General features: G+C 44.6%; 1 protein-coding gene across 1 annotated transcript in view; it reads left to right on the top strand.

Annotated features, from left to right (window-relative positions):
* Window positions 1–14,546: 14,546 nt before the first annotated feature.
* Window positions 14,547–20,234, top strand: part of gpr158a (G protein-coupled receptor 158a) — a 512,094-nt gene continuing 506,406 nt past the window's right edge. The window contains exon 1 of the mRNA XM_078200264.1: window positions 14,547–15,418. Within this exon, the coding sequence (XP_078056390.1) occupies window positions 14,547–15,418 (872 nt within the window). The remainder of the gene's footprint in view (window positions 15,419–20,234) is intronic.

Here is a 20,234-nt window from a genome sequence, read left to right as displayed (position 1 = left end):
TGTGAACCTTCGATAAGGTTCCTCGTGGCAGGCTGATACAGAACAAAGAACAAAGAAAATTAAAGCACAGGAACAGGCCCTTCGGTCTTCCAAGCCTACACCGACCATGCTGCCCGACTTAACTAAAATCCCCTATCCTTCCGGGGACCGTATCCCTCTATTCCCATCCTATTCATGTACTTGTCAAGACGCCCCTTAAAAGTCGCTACTGTATCTGCTTCCACTACCTTCCCCGGCAATGAGTTCCGGGCACCCGCTACTCTCGGTGTAAAACATCTGCCTCGTACATCTTCTTTAAACCTTGCCCCTCGCACCTTAAACCTATGCCCCCTAGTAATTGACTCTTTCACCCTGGGAAAAAGCTTCTGACTATGAAGATGCAGTCATATGGGATCCAAGGTGAGCTGGTAAGATGGTACAAAACTGGTTTGGGCATAGAAGGCAGAGAGTAGCAGTGGAAAGGTACTTTTCTAACTGGAGGTCTGTGACAAGCAGTGTTCCACAAGGATCAGTGCTGGAGTCTCTGTTGTTTGTAACATATATAGATGATTTGGAGGAAAATGTGTGTGGTCTGATTAGTAGAGGATAGTGAGAAGGACTGTCAGAGGATACAGCAGAATATAAATTGGCTGGAGACCTAGGCCGAAAGATGGCAGATGGAATTTAACCCAGACAAATGTGAGGTGATGCGATTTGGAAGATCTACTGCAGAAGGAAAGTATACAGTAAATGGTAGAGCCCTTAGAAATATTAGCATACAGAGGGATTGAGGTGTGCAGATCTACAGTTCCCCTGAAGGTGGCAACTCAGGTGGACAAGGTGGTCAAGAAGACATATGGCATGCTGGCCTTCATTGGTTGGGGCACTGAGTATAGGAATTGGAAAATCATGTTGCAGCTGTATAAGACTTTGGTTATGCCGCATTTGGAGTATTGTGTACAATTCTGGTCGCCACACTACCAGAAGGATACTGATGCATTGGAAAGGGTGCAGAAGAGATTTACCAGGATGTTGCCTGGTTTGGAGGATATGGGCTATGAAGAAAGGTTGAACAAACTTGGATTGTTTTCATTGGAGGATGAGAGGGGACCTGATAGAGGTTTACAAGATTATTACAGGCTTGGATAGAGTGGATAGTCAGAGTCTTTTTCCCAGGGTCGAAGGGTCAATTACTTGGGGGCATAGGTTGAAAGTGAGAGGGGAAAAGTTTAAAAGAGATGTAAGGGGCAAGTTTTTCACATAGAGGGTGGTGAATGCCTAGAACACAGTGCCGGGGGAGGTGGTGGAAGCAGATTCTATAACAGCGTTCATGAGGCATCTGGATAGATACATGAATAGAGGGATACGGACCACGTAGAGCCAAGAAAATATTGGATTAGAGAGGCCTCTGTGTCAGCACAGGCTTGGGGGGCCAAAGGGACTGTTCTTGTGCTGTACTGTTCTTTATTCTTTGTGAATGTAGCCCAGTCCATCACACAAACCAGCCTCCCCTTCATTGACTCCGCCTACATTTCCCACTGCCTCGGAAAAGCAACCAGCATAATCAAGGACTCCATGCACCTTGGACATTGTCTTTTCCACTTTATTCTGTTGGGAAAAAGATACAAAAGTTTGAGATCATGTACCAACCAACTCAAGAATAGCTTCTTCCCAGCTGCCACCAAACTTTTGAATGGACCTACCTTACATTAAGCTGATCTTTAGCTACACTGAAGCTATGAATGTAACACTATATTCTGCATTCTCTCCTTTCATTCTCCCCTATGGACTCTATGAACGGTATGTTTTGTCTGTATAGCGAGCAAGAAACAATACTTTTCACTGTATGTTAATAAATGTGACAATAATAAATCAAATCAAAATACAGAAAAGGCTTGAATATATTTCTTATGTTTGTAGAGAATGAGTTTTCTGAATATCGTTTCTTAAGTGAGTCACATTACAAGCTTGACTTCATTAATTAAATATGTGGTTAGTTTAACTATTAGCACATTCAGTACTGTCCAGCCCAATGGAAGAATCACATTTTTAAAAATTCATGAGGGTATCACTAGCTATGTCAGCATTTATTGCCCATCATTAATTGCCTTTGAATTGAGTACCTTATCAGGCCAATTCAGAGGGCACTTAAGAGTCAACCACATTGCTGTGGCTCTGAAGTCACATGTAGGCCAGACCAGGTAAGAACAACAGATTTCCTTCCCCAAAGGACCTTAGTGAACCCACATGGTCTTTTGCAACAATAGACAATGATTATCCTTAAATTTTTAATTCCAGATTTTTTTATTTAACTCAAATTTTGTCATCTGCCAGGATAAGATTCGAACTCGTGTCCCCAGATTGTTACCCTGCTTCTCTGGATTATTAGTCCAGTGACAATACATCTATGCCGCTGCCTCCCCCAAATCAAAGAGTAGATGTTTTGTTTTGTGTTTTGCAAGTCGAGGCTGATTGAGTACGGTCTGTACTCTGCCCATTATGAATAATCAAAGGAACATGTTCTCTGATTAGTTCAGCCAATCATTGGGACATTACGATAGAATAGAATGATATAATCCCTACAGTGCAGAAGGAGGCTATGCAATCCATCGAGTCTGCACCGACTCTCCAAAAGACCATCCCATCCAGACACTCCTCTCCGCCCTATCCTCCTATCCCTGCACGTTTACCACAACTAATCTACCTAACCTACACATCTTTGGACACTAAGGGGCAATTTTAGCATGGCCAATCCACCTAACCCGCACATCTTTGGACTGGGAGGAAACCAAAGCACCCGGAGGAAACCCACGCAGACACGGGGAAAATGTGCAAACTCCACACAGACAGTGACCCAAGGCTGGAATCAATCCTGAGTCCTTTGCGCTGTGAGGCAGCGATGCTAACCACTGTGCCACCATGTCACCAATCAGATACAGTGGCACTGAGATTCATACACAGATCCTTGTATTGAGTAGTAGGGAGTATGTCTTCTTGGACTGATGGTAGCAACCTGTTAACGGAAAATACCACTTGCATAGCCAATCATAGTAGCAGTGTGAAGTGGCTTGCTGAAATGGTTATTCAGATTTTTGAGATACTTTGTTTTTCCAAGCAAATTTAAGATGGGCCTCATAATCTTCAGATCAAAAAGTGGTGGTGTTTGTCAATTTAGCACCCTTTCCTCTGTAGTATAAATTGTCATAATCACCTGAAATTTGGCTTTCTTGTGTTTGTCCTGATGAGTGCGAGACAAAAAGCTTCAGCAGCATTTTTCTCTTTTTAGCAATATTATATTAATTTGTGTGCCTGGACACCCAAGTCTTTTTTGCTTCTCTGCAACTCCTAGGTTGGGATTTTCTGGCCCTGCCATGGAGGAACCTACCACTATGTGAATTGCTCATTCAGAGAGCCGGTGCTATGGGTGGGATTTTCAGGCCACGCTTTCCCCAAGACCCGAGGTCAATGAACCTTTGCATGGTCCACACACCCACCCCCCACCCCCCCACCCCACTTCCACTACCCGCTACAATTCCTGTCGCAGGCGGAATGGGAAAATTCCATTGGATGGGTCAAATGGTCTTCATGCTGTAGCATTTATGTACCTCTGTATTTCTGTTCAATATAAGTCATGGCTATTTAACTCCTGACAATGAGTGGCAATTCAGTGGACTGAGATGAACTATGAAAAGCAACAAAAAAGCAACAAAGGAGTTGCAGCTGGTCAGCCAAAGATCCATTGAGTTTCAGTGGACCAGACTATTCTGGCCAGGATGGGAAGGGAAGGCTGAAAATCCTGCCCCTTGTCGCTCACCATTAAGAATATATTCTATTTTGTGTTTATTAGATGCAAAGTGGATGGCCTCATCCGCTGTGAACTTCATCTGTGATAGTTGTGCTTACTGACTTAGTCTGCCAACATCCCTGCTTTGTAACTTCTTGCACTGATCATTGCAACTTATGGGGTCTCCTAATTTGGTGTCATCTGTGAACCTAAATGTGCAATTTTTTCTTCCATTATCCATCCTTCATTTATATGGCAAACAACTCAAGTCCAGGTTAGATCCATGGTGGCCATTTGATATCACCCAATTCCTTTTTTCCCTACTTTAACTCCTATCTAACAACTAATTATCAACCCACAACAAAGGTTTTACTGCCAATTTCATGCATTCTCATTTTTCCTAATAATCTCTTGCCTGAAACCTTATCAAATGTTTTTTTAGAATTCCATCTATACAACAGCCAGAGATAATTTTATATCCACCGTGTCAGTGACCCCCTCAAAAAATTCAACTTGATTAGTTTGATATAACCTAGTATTTAAATGTCCATGTTAACATTTTTTTGATGCGTTTACACTTGTCTAAATGCTAACTCATTCTGTCTCTGATAGGTTTCTCCACACTGATGTTAAACTGACAGGTCTGTCGCTACCAAATTTCTTCTTCTAATCCTTTTTAAGTAATGGAGTAACCCTTGTAGGTTTCCATGCTATGGACATTTTTCCTGAGTCCAGAGGCTTTTGGAAAATTGTGTCAACTACATATGGAATTTCTTTACCTACTTCTTCAACAGACAGGGGTGGAAACGATCTGGTCCGGTAGATGTGTATCTTCAGTCCATTATTTTCCACATTGTTGTGTAATCATTATAAATCCACTAGGTTTGTCCCATTCATTTAATTCCAGATTCCCTTGTACCACTAGGTAATTGTCCCCTTTGTTCATTATGAAGATGGATACAAAATACTTAATTAACAAGAATGCCATTTCATTATTCTCCACTCAGTCATCTAAATCTACAATTTGTTTGCCTTTATCCTCATTTAACTACCCTACTTCTCAATATATTTATAACAACTTTTGCTGTTAATTTTGATAATCTTTTCAAGTTTTTCTATATTCTCTATTAATATTAGAAGTGTTAGAAGCCCTACAGTGCAGAAAGAGGCCATTTGGCCCATCGAGTCTGCACCGACCGCAATCCCACCCCGGCCCTACCCCCATATCCCTACATATTTACCCTCCAATCCACGCATCTCAGGACACGAAGGGGCAATTTTAGCATGGCCAATCAACCTAACCCGCACATCTTTGGACTGTGGGAGGAAACTGGAGCACCCGGAGGAAACCCACGCAGACACGAGGAGAATGTGCAGACTCCACACAGACAGCGACCCAAGCCGGGAATCGAACCCAGGTCCCTGGAGCTGTGAAGCAGCAGTGCTAACCACTGTGCTACCGTGCCACCCTTTGAATATACCTTTGAATACTTTTTTGTTGCTTTGCATTGTTCATCCCAGTCCACTGGATTGCCACTCATTGTCAGGAGTTAAATAGCCATGACTTATATTGCACAGAAATATGGACGTACATAAATACTACAGCAGAGACCATTTGACCCATCCAATGGAATTTTCCCATTCCGCCTGTGACAGGAATCATAACGGGTGGTGGGAGTGGGGGGTGGGGGTGGGGGGGGGGCGGTTGCGGGGAGGAGAAGAGGGGAGGTGTGGACCATGCAAAGGTTCATTGACCTCGGGTCTTGGGGAAAGCGTGGCCTGAAAATCCCACCCATAGCACTGGCTCTCCGAATGAGCAATTCACATAGTACAATTCCCTCGCATCCTCCTTGCACATTTTTCCTTTGTAGATAACTGCCTAGTTCCCTTTTGACTGCTTCAATTGAACCTGCCTCCACCACACTCTCAGGCAGTACAATCCAGACCTTAACCATTCGCTGTGTGAATACATTTTTCCTCATGTTGTTTTTGCTTCCTTCAACAATTAGTTGAAATGTGTGCCCTTGTATTCTTGATCCTTTAATGAGGGGAACAGTTACTCTGTCCAGACCCCTAATGATTTGAATATCTCTGCAGAAGAGGGGCAGGGGAATATGATGGTTGGGTGCCGAATTTGTCTACAACCCTATACCATTCATTAATTACTGAAGATTGGGTGTTCAGTTGTTACATGCACTGGATTTATTTTTGCACTTGTAAATTTTCTATTAATAATATGCCTGCCTGTTTTTGTAAAGCATCACATACCAAAAATGACCACATACTGCTTTTTCCAAACTGCAGTGCGAAGCAATATTTTATATATATACTGCTTAACTAGGGGCTACATCATGCATTTTATTCAAATGATGTAACGGTTGCTTCAAGCAGATTTTGTTTAGCTTTTTGGCTAATTGGTTTGTTCTTATTAGGATGAAGAATGACAGTACAGGGGAACTGGACCATTTTCTGCACTTTTCGTACACTATGTCAATCCTTTCTATCCTTGGCTCTGTTCCAAGTTTCTTAATTGCTCCTTTTTGCAAATGTATTTTCACAAAAACATAAAAGTCTCAGGAAGATGGTTGTTTCAATTAAGAGGGAAACTAAAATAGGTACAGCTTTTCATGATAATTTTAAAAGTTTTAAATCCATTGTTTCACTTATTTAGTATTTTTCTTTTGAAAAGAGGTTTGTGATGTTAGAAGCCCCAATACTCTGGAGCATGAGGTGGTATGGTGTAGCTTGGTGCCTTGATACCGACAAGAAGTGTTTGCCATGTTAATTGCACCATTATAGGAAATCAGTTTGGTGCCTCACTAAAAGAAAGACAATGGGCCAGATTTTGCTGTCAAATGAGGCACATGGTGATTGCCTTTATTCATGCAAAACTTTGGCAAGGGCCAGATGTATGATTATGCATATACACATCCAAATGTTGCTGTCCACATTGTGCCATTCCACCATTCTCATCCTAAAAGTGGGATCTCACTGTCTGTCTCATTTCATTCATACATTGAGTGGCACCAAGCTGCTATATTGGAACAGGAGATGTGAACTAAGCATGCCAGAGAAAGTTGAGTCAAGTCAATTCACTGTCTAAGTAGCCTTTTGGTGAGTGTTAATTCCTGCCAATCAGCCCCTCTGTTACTGAAAATTAACTGTTTAAAGCATAAAGTCTTATTCTTTCAGGTATTAAATATTGTTAGAGATTTTAAAATTATTTTAAAGAAATAAGTTTTCCTTTCTCCCTTTCTTTCTCTCTCTTAATTCAATCTTTCTTTCCCTGTCTTTATTTCTCCTTCTGTACCTGATTTGGCAATTAGTTCATCCACACTAATGTATACTTTCTGCTCAATCATCGCATTGTCTATTCTGCAATCCTTCAATATAATGGTTAACGAGATATGCAGTTGCTTGTTCTATTCACTCAGGTCCCAGATTCGAATTCCCCCACCACCACCCCGCTTCAGTTTTTTTCTCACTGCAATGTTATCAGCTTACACTTTCAGCAACTTGGCATGCAAGAATTGTAAAACAAAATCTAAATGTTGAGGGGGAACTAACAGCTGACACCATTAGATGCCCTTCTACAGTAAAATGTTGTGCCAATCAGTCTGATGGCATGTAATCAGTTGGCTCAATCTACAACAACTCAAACAAGGAACTGCCAGGATAAAGTATATTGGCTTTAAGGCACAAAAGCAAAACATTTATTGCCATCAAATGATGGTAGATTGCTCTGTTCAACCATATCCAAGTTGTAGGTGACTTCATTGCCTACTATGGGTTCTCTCATGAGTGAGGAATGCACAGTTGGCATGGATGTCCAAGAACTGGCAGTTCATCTTGTCGTTTTTGGTGCTAGGGGAAGCTAAAGCTAGGCTACCTCTGGCCTTCCTCTGGGCATGTTGGATGTTGCAAGTTTGAAGCTTTCTGAACCAAATTTCAGTGCTTGCCTCCACATGGTCCAGCCCGCTGTATTTTCCGAAGAGAGGTGGTCTGCAATGCAGTGGCTTCTAAGGTTCATTATTAGGGTATCCTTGTATCACTTGGAGTGGCCACCTTGATATTGTTTGCCCTGACAGTTCCCCAGACAAGATCCACTTGGGGATTCTGTAATCATCCAGATTTGGCCGACCCATCTAAGTTGAATTTTCTAGGGAATGGTCTCTACGCTGCTGAGTCCAGCATGATGAAGGACATTGCTCTTTTGCAATGTTGTCCTGCCATTAAATACAGCTGATGTTAATATTGAATGAGTCAGATCCCAGAGTGAAAGCTGGCTTGGTAGATCCTAACTTTGTTGTTTTTTGAAGAAAACTGTGGAAGTCAGTCACTGAACGCATTCATAATAAAACACTTATTGAACAGGAAAAAATCAATTCTATTACACCAGACAAAAGACTGGAACAATTTTAATACGAATATCAGAAAATGATTCGACCTTACTAAACTTCACTAAACTACTAACCCCTTGGTAATCTATCTCTTCACTTTAAGCGTTATAAAAACACATTAAAATGCATGTATGTAAACAGGGCCCTAGACTTCCTGGCACTCAAATCACAAAAACTGTAAATGAAACTACGCTTAGTTTTCATCTGTCTTAACGTACAGGTATGAAATACAAATTAAACTTAAAGCTATATATTGTTCCTAACACCATCGAATTCTGACCTCAGGTGTTTTTTTGATAGAAATCTTCGAGGGCTTTGTTGTAAAGCCTAGAGGCAGACCCAGGATTCTGCACCATACAGCAGGAGGGTAGGGACCATGCTCAGGTAGAATGTGATTTTAGTCTTCAGCTTAATGTCAGTCTCCTCCCAGACACGCTCTTGGAGTCAGCCTTAGGCAGAACTTGATTTCTGGATGTTTCCACTGATGTCTTCATCATTAGCGACATTGCCAGAGAGCACAGCATAAAGGATATGAGAATTTTTCTATGACCTTGAAATTGGTGCCATGAAAGGTAATGTCTGGTGCTTCACAGTGTGAGCCTGGTGATGGCTGAAACATGACACGGCTTTGAAAACATTGATTTGGAGATTTAAAGTTTTGGTAGTACTTGAAGATTTGTTTGCCATAATATGGCAATAGTCTGCATGCAGAAACCCTCTGATGACTGCCTCTGTGACTTTGGTGGAAGCATGCTGTCTGGAGAAATTGAAGAGTTTGTTATGGCTTTTAGTTTGTTGCTTTTAATTTGTCTGTTACAGTAAAAGTCTTAAAACATGTTGTGTGGTCATTTGAGCCATTCACTTTTTAAAGCAATTGATCTCTATGGGGATTATAACAAACTCTTCAAAGGGAAGTATAATGGCATGGAGTTTGATAACAAACTTACAGCCACTTTTGAGAGTATCCGGGATTAGGAAAAAGCTCCACAGCGCCTCAAGGATGCCAAAGGCTCAAAAGTATATGTGGCAACTACCAAGGAATAGGTCTTCTTTCGATTACAGGTAAGATCCTTAGAAGGATCCTACTGAACGGTCTATGAGACAACCTTTTAAGTGATGTCTTTGTAATTGAATATGTTTTTAAATTAGTGCTTACTGGCACAAACATACTATATCCGAACACATGATGTGAGCAGGAAAGAGCGAGGTATGTTAGGAGCAAATCTCAAGCTGCTGCAAACAAGTGTCCTGACTGATTAATTGTCGGCTGTTGTTCACAAAGGAAAGAAAAAAGCTGTTGGAAACAGAGCTTGCAGTCTTGTTCAAAAAAATTTGCAGTTTAAAGTTTATTTATTAGTCACAAGTAGGCTTATCTTAACATTGCAATGAAGTACTGTGAAAAGGCCCTAGTCACCACACTCCAGCGCCTGTTTGGGTACACAGAGGAAGAATTTAGCATCACCAATCCACCAAACCAGCACATCTTTGGACTGTGGGAGGAAACCGGAGCACCTGGAAGAAACCCACGCAGACACAGGGAGAACGTGCAAACTCCACACAGATAGTGACCCAAGCTGGAAATCGAGCCCGGGTTCATGGCGCTGTGAGGCAGTAGTACTAACCACTGTGTCACCGTGCCACCTGAAGGTCACCGTGCCGCCTGAAGGTAAATGGCGGCCATGCCTAATTGCAACATTTAATGCTCAGCTGGCACTAGGTTGTTTTTTAAATATTATTTTATGGACATGGGCATCACTGACAAGGCCAGCATTTATTGCCCATCCCTAATGACTCTTGATAAGCTGGTGGCGAGCCTATTTTTTGAACTATTGCAGTCAGTATTGTGAAGATACTCCCATCGTGCTGTTGGCGAGGACAATCCAGGCTTTTGACCAGCAATGATGAAAGAACATTGATAGTTTTCCAGGTCAAGATGGTATGTGGCCTGAAGGGGAACTTGGAAGTAACGGTATTCACATGTGCCTGCTGCCTTTGTCCTTCATAGAGTCATAGAATCATAGAATCCCTCCAGTACAGAAGGAAGCCATTTGGCCCATCAAGCCTGCTCACCCATGCCCTATCCCTGTAACCCCACATATTTGCCTTGCTAATCCCCAAGACACTAAGGTGCAATTCAGCTTGGCCAATCAACCTAACCTAAATGGTGGAAGTCATGGGTTTAGGAGATGATGCTGAAGGAGCCTTGGCGAATTCTACATTGCATCGTGTAGATGGCACACGTAGCAGCCATGCTGTAGAGAGAGTGAATGTTTAAAAGGTTGGAAGTGCTGCCGGTCAAAAAGGTTGCTTTGCACTAGGTTATGTTCCACTTCTTGAATGATGTTGCAGGCAAGTGGAATTACATTCTTGACTTGCCTTGTTAATGGTAGATAAGCTTGGGGGAGTCAGGAGATTAGTTACTCAGCTCAGAATACCCAACCTCTTGTGACCACATTATTTATATAGCCCGTCCGGTTAAATCGATGGTGACACCCAAGAATGTTGAGGTCAGGGAACTTAACGATAGTAATATCTCTGATTGTCAAGGTTATTATGCTTCCTGGATGCAGTCATGATATTACGTGTGTTATCTAAATCTGGCTTAATAATCAGTCATTTCTAGATTGAGGGAGATGCAGGGTCTTATGCACCAAAATTATTCTTCTCATCTACAGCCGACTACGGCAAGGTCTGCAAGAGATAACAGCTACAAAATTTAAAATTGCCGGCATCAATGCATCCCTCCTTGATGAGGTCAATGTATTCTATGCCCATTTTGAGCAAGAGGTCAGCGAGAGCATGCCCTCCACCCTGGAAGCCTCATACAAACCTGTATTCGAGATCACCATTGCAGATGTCAGAGCAGCCTTCTCAAAGGTCAACTCACGGAAAGCGACTGGCCCAGATGGGATACCCGGACGAGCACTCAGATCTTGTGTGGACTAGCTAGGGGGATGGGGGGTGGGGGGGGGGGGGTGGGGGGGAGTGGGGGGAGTTATTCGCAGGCACCTTAAACCTCTCTTTAGACCAATCTGAGGTCCCTATTTGCTCCAAGAAGATGACCATCATCCTGGTACCAAAGAAAAGCCAGGCAGTGTGCCTTAAAAAATATTGTCTGTTGGCTCTGACATCCGTCATTGTGAAGTACTTCAAAAGGTTAGTCATGGCGTGAATCAATTCCAGCCTCCTAGATTGCCTGGATCCACTACAGTGCACCTACTACCACAACAGGTCCACAGCAGATGCCATCTCCCTGGACCTGGACTCAACCCTGGAACACCTAGATAACAAAGACACCTGTGTCAGAATTCTATTTATCAAATACAGCTCAGCCTTCAACACCATTATTCCTATGAAACTCATCTCCAAACTCTGTGGCCTGTGGCCTCCCTCTGCGACTGGATCCTGAACTTCCTAACCCACAGACCACAATCAGTAAGGATAGACAACAACACCTTCTCCACAATCATCCTCAACACCGGTGCCCCACAAGACTGTGTCCTCAGCCCTACTATACTCCTTATACATCTATGACTGTGTGACTAAGTTCCCCTCTAATTCGATTTTCAAGTCTGCTGATGACACCATCGTAGTGGATCTGATCTCAAACAATGATGAGATGAAGTACAGGAAAGAAATAAAGAATCTGGTGAACTGGTGTGACAACAATAATCTCTCCCTCAATGTCAACAAAATGAAGGAGATAGTCATCGATTTCAGGAAGCATAGAGGAGAACGTACCCTGGTCTACATCAGGAGAAATGGTCGAGAGCTTCAAGTTTTTAGGTGTCCAGATTACCAACAACCTGTCCTGGTGCCTCCATGCCGACACTATAGTTAAAAAAGCCCACCAACGCCTCTACTTTCTCAGAAGAAGAAGGAAATTTGGCATGTCTGCTACGACTCTCACCAACTTTTACAGATGCATTATAGAAAGCATTCTTTCTTGTTGTATCACCGCTTGGTATGGCTCCTCATCTGCCCAAGACCGCAAGAAACTACAAAGTGAGTGAAGCCCAGTCCATCACTCAAACCGACCTCCCACCCATTGACACTCTCTACATTTCCTGCTGCCTCGGCAAAGCAGCCAGCATAATTAAGGACCCCACGGACATATTGGCTTCCACCTTCCGTTGGGAAAAAGATACAAAAGTCTGAGGTCACATACCAACCGACTCAAGAACAGCTTCTTCCTTGCTGCCATCAACCTCGCATTAAGTTGATCTTTTGCTACACCTCAGCTATGACTGTAACACTACATTCTGCACCCTCTCCTTTCCTTCACTATGTACAGTATGCTATTTCTGTACAGTGCGCGAGAAAAAATACTTTCACTGTATACTAATACATGTGACAATAATAAATCAAATCAAATCAGCGTTTAAAGAGTATCATATAACCTGCCACTTTGCAACAGATTTCAATCTTCTCCCCCATCACCCTTCGAATGGTGATAACCCAATTCGTTTGAAATGCTTGCAGTTTGTTGCTGTTACTGAGCAAGTGAATGCCAGTACCTTAAAGTACCTTAGGTGCAGCGGGGTGTAAAAAAACACTTTCATTGTCTGCCTGAATGTGTATATTGTAGAAAACAAATTTGTTTTGCAACCTACGGGCATTAGCCTCTTTAAGATCAAATTATACATAAGAGATGAATTAGCTTCTCTTGAACTTAAGTTTCCAGGTCGTGTTCATAAATAACAATTTGCTCCAACTGGTTCTCGTCTAGACCCGACATGAACAAACTGCACTTCTTTCATTGTCTCAAACTGGCTCTTTTTTTTTGGTCATTGCTCCTTGCATTTAGTTTTCCAAATAACAAATATGGGGATCGGAACCAATTCACAAAACTGAAGTGTATCATTTGACTGAAACATTTGATCAGGCTGAAAGAGACGTCATTACGGCTGACTGGGGAAAGAAAGTTGTATTTGTGAGGCAACCTGATGAATCTGAATGGTCTCTTTTGGTTAATATTTCCCCATCTTTCCGTGCAGACTTGCTGCTTGAGCAGAGAAGAAATGAGCAGCGCCGGGTCCCTCATCACTCTGGCTCGGAGTGTTTGCGTCGGGAAGACTTGCAACAACCAGCCCCCGGGATGGAATGCGCCCACGGCGCTGTCCTTTCAGCACCACGAGCGAGCCGGCAAAGCAGTGCAAAGCAAAGGCGAGCTCACGAAGTTGCCTCTCGTCAGCAGTATTTATATATATGCATGTGTGTGTGTGTGGGTAAAACAGGCACAACTTCAGGCTTAAATTATTCAGAGCAGCAATGTACTGGCTACATACACCATCTCAAATAGAAAAAAGACACTGCAGGAGTCTGGTATTGTATGAAGAATTGCTGAGAGGGTGAGGATTGCGATCAGGCCAGAACAGATCACACACTCAGTGTACGTTTGTGTGTGTGTGTGCGCGGGGGGTAGAAAAGCCAGCACACAGTGTGGAATACTCCCCCCCCCCCCCCACGTCAATGTGTCTGCTGTGTATGTGTGTGGAGGGGGGGAGAGAAGCCAACACACAGTGCACCACCCCCCTCCCCTCTGTCAATGTGTCTGTGTCTCCTGTGTGTGTGTTCAGCTCCTCATCAGCCTGGGAATCCGGGGGGTGTTTGGGTGGTGAGGGGGGGATATTGTTGTGCTGGGAAGTCAGCCCCCCCCCCAACCCCACCAATGGGCAAGCCCAATGACTGATTGACAGTGGTACACACCAATCAGAGGCGGGGATGCTCTGGTGACGCAGCAGACTGTGCCGGGATAGCCAATGGGAGGGGGATGGGGGCGGGATGTTTGAGGAGCAGCCCGGGGGGGCGGGGAGACACACTGACTGATAGAGTGTGATACACTGTGAGTGAGAGACACTCCGTACTAGTGTGTCTGTCAGTGACACACACTGTGTCTCAGTGACTCTGTCTGCGATCCTCTCTCTCAGTGACACACACTGTGTGTCTGAGTGACTCTCTCTCGCTGTGACAGGGTGGGTGGAGTTGGGATATATAATAAATCCCCTCAGAAAGTGTGGGATGAAGACCGCGTCCCAGTCTGTAACCCCACCCCGTCCCTCCCCGCCTGCAAACTGTCTCCAGGAGCTCCCGCGGGCGGCGATGGAAAGCAGGTGAAGAGCCCGGGATCGCGGCTCTTTGGGAAGCGGCTGAAGATCCAGGCAGAAGGCGGCGAGGGGATGGAGGCGTGAGCGGCTCGGTGTAGCAGAGAGAGCCGGGGGCTGAGCCGCAGCGCCGGGGGGGTGGCTGTGTGTCGGGGCGCTGCTATCCCAGCACCAGGCTGCCACTCCGCGGCAATGTCTCCATCGCACTCTCCGGCTCGCACAGACTGATTGCAGGTGCTAGCTGGCCCGGGGCTGGCCGGGGAGGCTTTGGCGGGCGAGATGGCTGCTGCCTTCCTCCCGCTGCTGCTGCTGCTCCACATCCAGCCGGGATCCAGCCTGGGCTCCAGCCCCGGCTCGGGAGAGCGGGGCGAAGTGGACACTCACCAGAAGCAAGCGGTCTACAACAGGCACCAATCCCCCGCGCCGGGCAGAGCTCCGGGGAGCGGCGGGGGCTTCTCGCACCAACAGCAGGACAGTCTGCCCACTCCTGTCTGGGCTTTCCTCCACACTGGAGACCCCTCCAAGCTTGGCTACGCCAACTGCACCAAGAGGTACCAGCTGTCAAACCTACAAGAGACTTCACCTTCACTCCACATCCAGCCGTCCCTCCACAGTGCCATGGACACCGTGCTGCACGCCACCAATTTCTTAAACATGATCTTGCAGAGTAACGAGGTGAGGGAGCTGAGCCTGAGGGAGGATGTAGAGTGGTACCACGCTCTGGTCAGGAGTATTCTGCTGGGTGACCCCAAGGTCCACCGGGCGGTGGTGACTTTCGACGTGCAGCCCTTCACCTCCCTGCCCCAGCTCTTCCTCCAGGCCACCCGGGTGGACAACCAGATCTTCCTGCAGGACCTGTCGGCCGGCGCTCGCCACTTGGCCAACCGCAGCCTGGAGAGCGAGTGGTTTCACCGGCACAAGCAGCAGAGTGCGCCCCAGCCCTCCCTGCACAGGAAGCTGCTGAGGGACGAGTTCAGGTCGGTGCAGCCCCCCATGCGGAAGAGGGGCATGAGGTACCTGGTGGATAAAACTCACATCAAGTGGTCGCCGCCCTACCTGGAGTGCGAGCACGGCCAGTACAAGCCTCTGTGGCTGCTGACTCTCTCCACCTCCTTCTACGGCCTGAAGCCGGACTTCAAGCCCGAGTTCAGGTGAGCCTTCCCTAGGGCAGAACCCGCTGTCATTCCACACCAGGCTTGTTGTGTACACCCCCCCCTCCCCCCCCCCCCCCCCAAACTCCTGGAGCAAGATAAGCTTATCAAATACACTTGTTGGTGCTTTCAAAGCTCATTGTATGACTTTTCTCTGATGTGACCAGTTTGGTCTGACGTTAATGTGAAACTTAATTAATTATTGTCACAAGTAGGCTTACATTAACACTGCAATGAATGAAGTTACTGTGAAAATCCCCTGTTGGGTCTCTGTTTTCAGCAGCGAGGGAAATAACATTGCCTGTTGTTTTGTGGCGGGGGGGGGTAAAAAAAAGTTTGGAAAGTTCTCGAAGTGAACTTTCATCATCCAGACAAGAGACGCCCCGATAATAGGAGCAGCTAATACAGTTCAATCCCCAGGAGAATTCGGATTACTCATGTGGGGAGGGTCCAAGAGTAAAGTGTGGGAGGTTTATTGAGGGGGAATCGTGACTGTCCTTTCTCTAATTAAAAAAAAATAAAAGTCTGTTTAAATGTATTTCCTGGGAAGAGGAATGGTTAATTGGAGTGGTGTCGGTGTTTGTGGAGACTGCAATAGCAAAATGGCTCGGTTTATTCCCTCTGAATAATCTGTCAGATATTGAAGGTGCACGCTCTGTTTACTATTGCTACAGTTTCCAGATATGAATGGGCTCCATGAGGTGACGTAAACCCGGCTGAAACCATTAGCAGCCTATTTCCATTCTAGATCTGATTTATATCAATCGGGGCGGGCGGGGGTTGTATTAATCTGGTCTTAAAGACAGCGAAGCGTGCGAGCAGCCAATGCAAAGGGCACCCAGTATCTTTTCAGACATTCCTTTGGTTTATTTCCAGTGGCTTTCTTTTCGTTCTTAAAGTTTGCGTGATTCCTCCCCCCCTGCACTGCCGGGGTTTTTTTGTACGTCAGTGTGATTGAGTTGTGTTCTCCCTGTAATGTGTCCTGATCCAACAGTCACAACACAACTCATTATCCTCACGTTGACGCGTTAACCAGATTGTAAAAGCACCCACTAGTCACAGCTTCGGGATCTCGCAAGAAAACAGCGACTATTCAAAATGTATTCATATATTTTTTCTCTTTTTATTGTTAAATGTTTTTCCCGGCCCTTCAAGTGTGAAAATCTACAACTGAACGCCCTGTTTCGGTTGAAATCTTTAAAGACATTTGTGCCCTGCAATAATCTCGCTGGTTACATTGAAGGCTCACCCTGAAAGTAAATTGAAATTCCCCAAATTGTATCCTTGAATGAAACACGCTGCTGGGTCAAAGACGGATAGAAGCAAGAGCTTGTTTGTGTGAATGTCGTTCTCCTGTTACCTGTCTGATCCACAGATTGGGAACAGTTTTTGTTCTGTTGATTTCGCTATGCTTTTTAAAGAATATTTTAAAGTGTCAGTGCCACCAACAAGCGTTTATTGTCCCGGTGGAACATATGCCCCCAAATCTCCTCGAATATCTGGCCAGGGGTTTGAGCTACCCGGAATGAGCTATGTGAAAGGTTACTGACACCAGATGATGGTAAGGAGGGACCCACTGTATGTCAATCTAACGGACACCCTGCCCTGTCTGCACGGGATCGTCTGTAATCTTGGTTTGCGAATCGCTGATGGGTACATGGATTCGGATGGACCAAATGACATTTTCCATCAATTAATCGGGGAATTATATTTGAATTTTCGAAGTATTGTATTGCGACCGTGTTTAACATAATCTTATATCATCCGCCCTCCCCCCCCCCCCCTCCAAAAAAATCACATACTCCACTGATTAAAGTCTTGGCTTTGAATAGTGATTACTTTGCATAATCAAATTGACTTTGAAGTTAAATTCGCCCAGACAGTGAGTGATTCATAGATGGGTCGTGGTAAGAAGTCCTTGACGAAAGAAAAACAGATATCGTATGAATCCGGCATTTTCAATCCTGCACCTCAGTAAATCCATGCGCTGTTTGTGTCTCTTGCAGACTGATTGATAGAGATTGGTTGCTATGATTAGCCAACCACTCCGTTATAATTATGTCATGCAACTGGTTGAAGGTGAACGAGGTGGACTTTTTTTTCATCTGGCAATTTAGCAACAGCGACTTGCATTTTAAATAGGACCTGGGACACAGTTAAACCATTGAAAGGTACTTTTATCGAATGGAATTTGACCCAGAGTCACATAAGGACAGATTAGGGCAGGTGAGCAATTGCTTATCCGTAAGGGAAGGTGTGAAAGAACATCTTAAGGAAGGTGAAGGGATTTTTATTTTTGGTGGGGGAGGGATTCCAGAATTTGAGCCCATGAAAGTACAGTGATTAGGATGTGATTGCACTGGAGGGGAGAGAAGATTTACCAGGATGCTGCCTGGGATGAAACATTTAAGTTATGAAGAGAGATTGGATAGGCTTGGGTTGTTTTTGTTAGAACAGAGAAGACTGAGGGGGCAACCTGATCGAGGTGTACCAGATTATAAGAGACATGGACAGAGTGGATAGGGAGCAGTTGTTCGCCTTAGTTGAATGGTCAGTCACGAGGGGACATAAGCTTAAGGTGAGGGGCAGGAGGTTTGGGGGGAATGTGAGGTAAAACTTCTTTCATAGAAATCATAGAAACCCTACAGTACAGAAAGAGGCCATTCGGCCCATTGAGTCTGCACCGACCACAATCCCACCCAGGTCCTACCCCCATATCCCTACATATTTTACATGCTAATCCCTCTAACCTACGCATCCCAGGACACTAAGGGGCAATTTTAGCATGGCCAGTCAACCGAACCCGCACATCTTTGGACTGTGGGAGGAAACCGGAGCACCCGGAGGAAACCGGAGCACCCGGAGGAAACCCACACAGACACGAGGAGAATGTGCAAACTCCACACAGACAGTGAGCCAAGCCGGGAATCGAACCCAGGTCCCTGGAGCTGTGAATCTGCTTTACCCAGAGGCGCTGCCTGGGAGGGTGGTGGAGGCGGGTTGCCTCACATCCTTTAAAAAGTACTTGGATGAGCACTTGGCACATAGCCTTGAATATTATGATGTGCCAGGTGCTGGCAGATGGGATTAGGTGAGAGTTCAAGTGTTTCTAATGTGTCAGCGCAGACTCGATGGGCCGAAGGGCCTCGTCTGCACTGTATGATTATAATAAAATTGGGGATGCACATCCCCAGTGTACCTGAAAGGTTTGAACTGAGGGAACTACAACACGGTTGGGGTGGGGAAAGGGGTAACTGTTCATTATGAATGAGGAGTATTCAGCACAGGTTTCAACTGTGCCATGATTTCCAACAGCAAAACTGTAACTATTATTTAGTAATTGATCCAAGGCATGATTCCTGGGTATAATTTGCTGCTTTTATTATATTAACACTAGCAGACTCATGGTGTTGTACAATTACAGTTGTGATGTGTAGTTCCTAACTTGGCCTGTACCTTTGAGGTCACTAGTCTAAAAGGGCAAATCCTGTTATTGTAGTTACTTTTAAACTCTTAAAGCCAATCAGAGAGTTGGTGTAACTGATGTAAATTTTAGATGTTTTCAAGAAGTGTTTTTGCAGCTGACGCATGATGCCTGTCCTTCCGATTAATGATATACATTTATAATGTACTTAAATCCTACACATGGGTTGTGTGTTCCACTGAAAACTTCAATGTCAACCAGTTCTTGGTGAAATTTCAATATAAAAACACCAGCATTTTTGCAATTACATATGACCCTTGTGTGTGGCACGGTGATGGGACTTTGTCTTATAAAACTGCTTTCTATGGAACATCCAGTCTTCACTTCACAAGTCGTTCAAAATGCTTTCTGAGTGAAATCATCTACCACATTTTTCCTCAGTAATTGAAGTTTACGTTGTACAAAATGAGGGTCTAAACCAATTTTATAAGCAAATGTACATTTCACAATGGCATCATTACATTTATCAACTGAATCATTGTTTATGCATTTTGATGCCTTTGCTAAACTTTGAACTTGAAGGCTTCACCATTCTTCCAAAAGTCTGGTGATCTTATGCAGAATTGTGGAGTGTAAGCAGGTGCAATGCACGCTCTATCCAAAAATGCTGCAATATCATTCAGTCAACTATATTGATGGAACAACTTCCTTCATATTCTTGCAATATATGCTCAGATGATGTTTTAAATTAATTGCAAAAAAAAGATAAATCTCAGAAGTTTTTTGTTTGTGTGAATTGCTTATATATATTTTAAACAAGAGTCTGGGCTGGATATGTTGAGGTCATTGGCATCTCAAAGTTGGGAATGTTTCCAGGTCCTAAATCCACGAATGGTCAGCGTGTAACGGCATTTTTCTGGAGGCACCCAATTAGTGGTCACTCCAGGATGACTATCTTGCGATGGTCAGCAGGCACAATCAGGAGGTAGGAGATAGAAGTGACAGACCCCCTTTCAACCAGACCAGGCCATTAACATGGCATTCTATCAGGATAAGGTGGCCTCACAGATAAGTGCCAACTCTCGAAAGATTGTGTTTTAGGTGGTGAGAGTGAGGAGGAACTTATTGGTTCCAGAGACTGGCAGGAAGGGGCAAACTAAGGAGGCGTGTCTGGCAATTGCCAGTGAGGTCACCAGCTTCAAGGTGGTGAGCAGGACATGGGTCCAGTGCGGAAAGTCTTTCAATGATCTCCTGAGGTCTGGCAAATTGAGGAACATGCAAAGCCACGCTGTTTGCCATGAGGGTCTAAAAGTGACTGCATATGTCTGAGCAGGAGGACATCAAGACAGACAGTCTGGAACATGGAGGAGATGTGTGTTCCGTGCCTCACCC

Source organism: Mustelus asterias, chromosome 2 (assembly GCF_964213995.1).
Source record: "Mustelus asterias chromosome 2, sMusAst1.hap1.1, whole genome shotgun sequence".
Lineage (NCBI taxonomy): Eukaryota > Metazoa > Chordata > Chondrichthyes > Carcharhiniformes > Triakidae > Mustelus > Mustelus asterias.
This window is presented reverse-complemented; position numbering and strand designations above follow the sequence as displayed.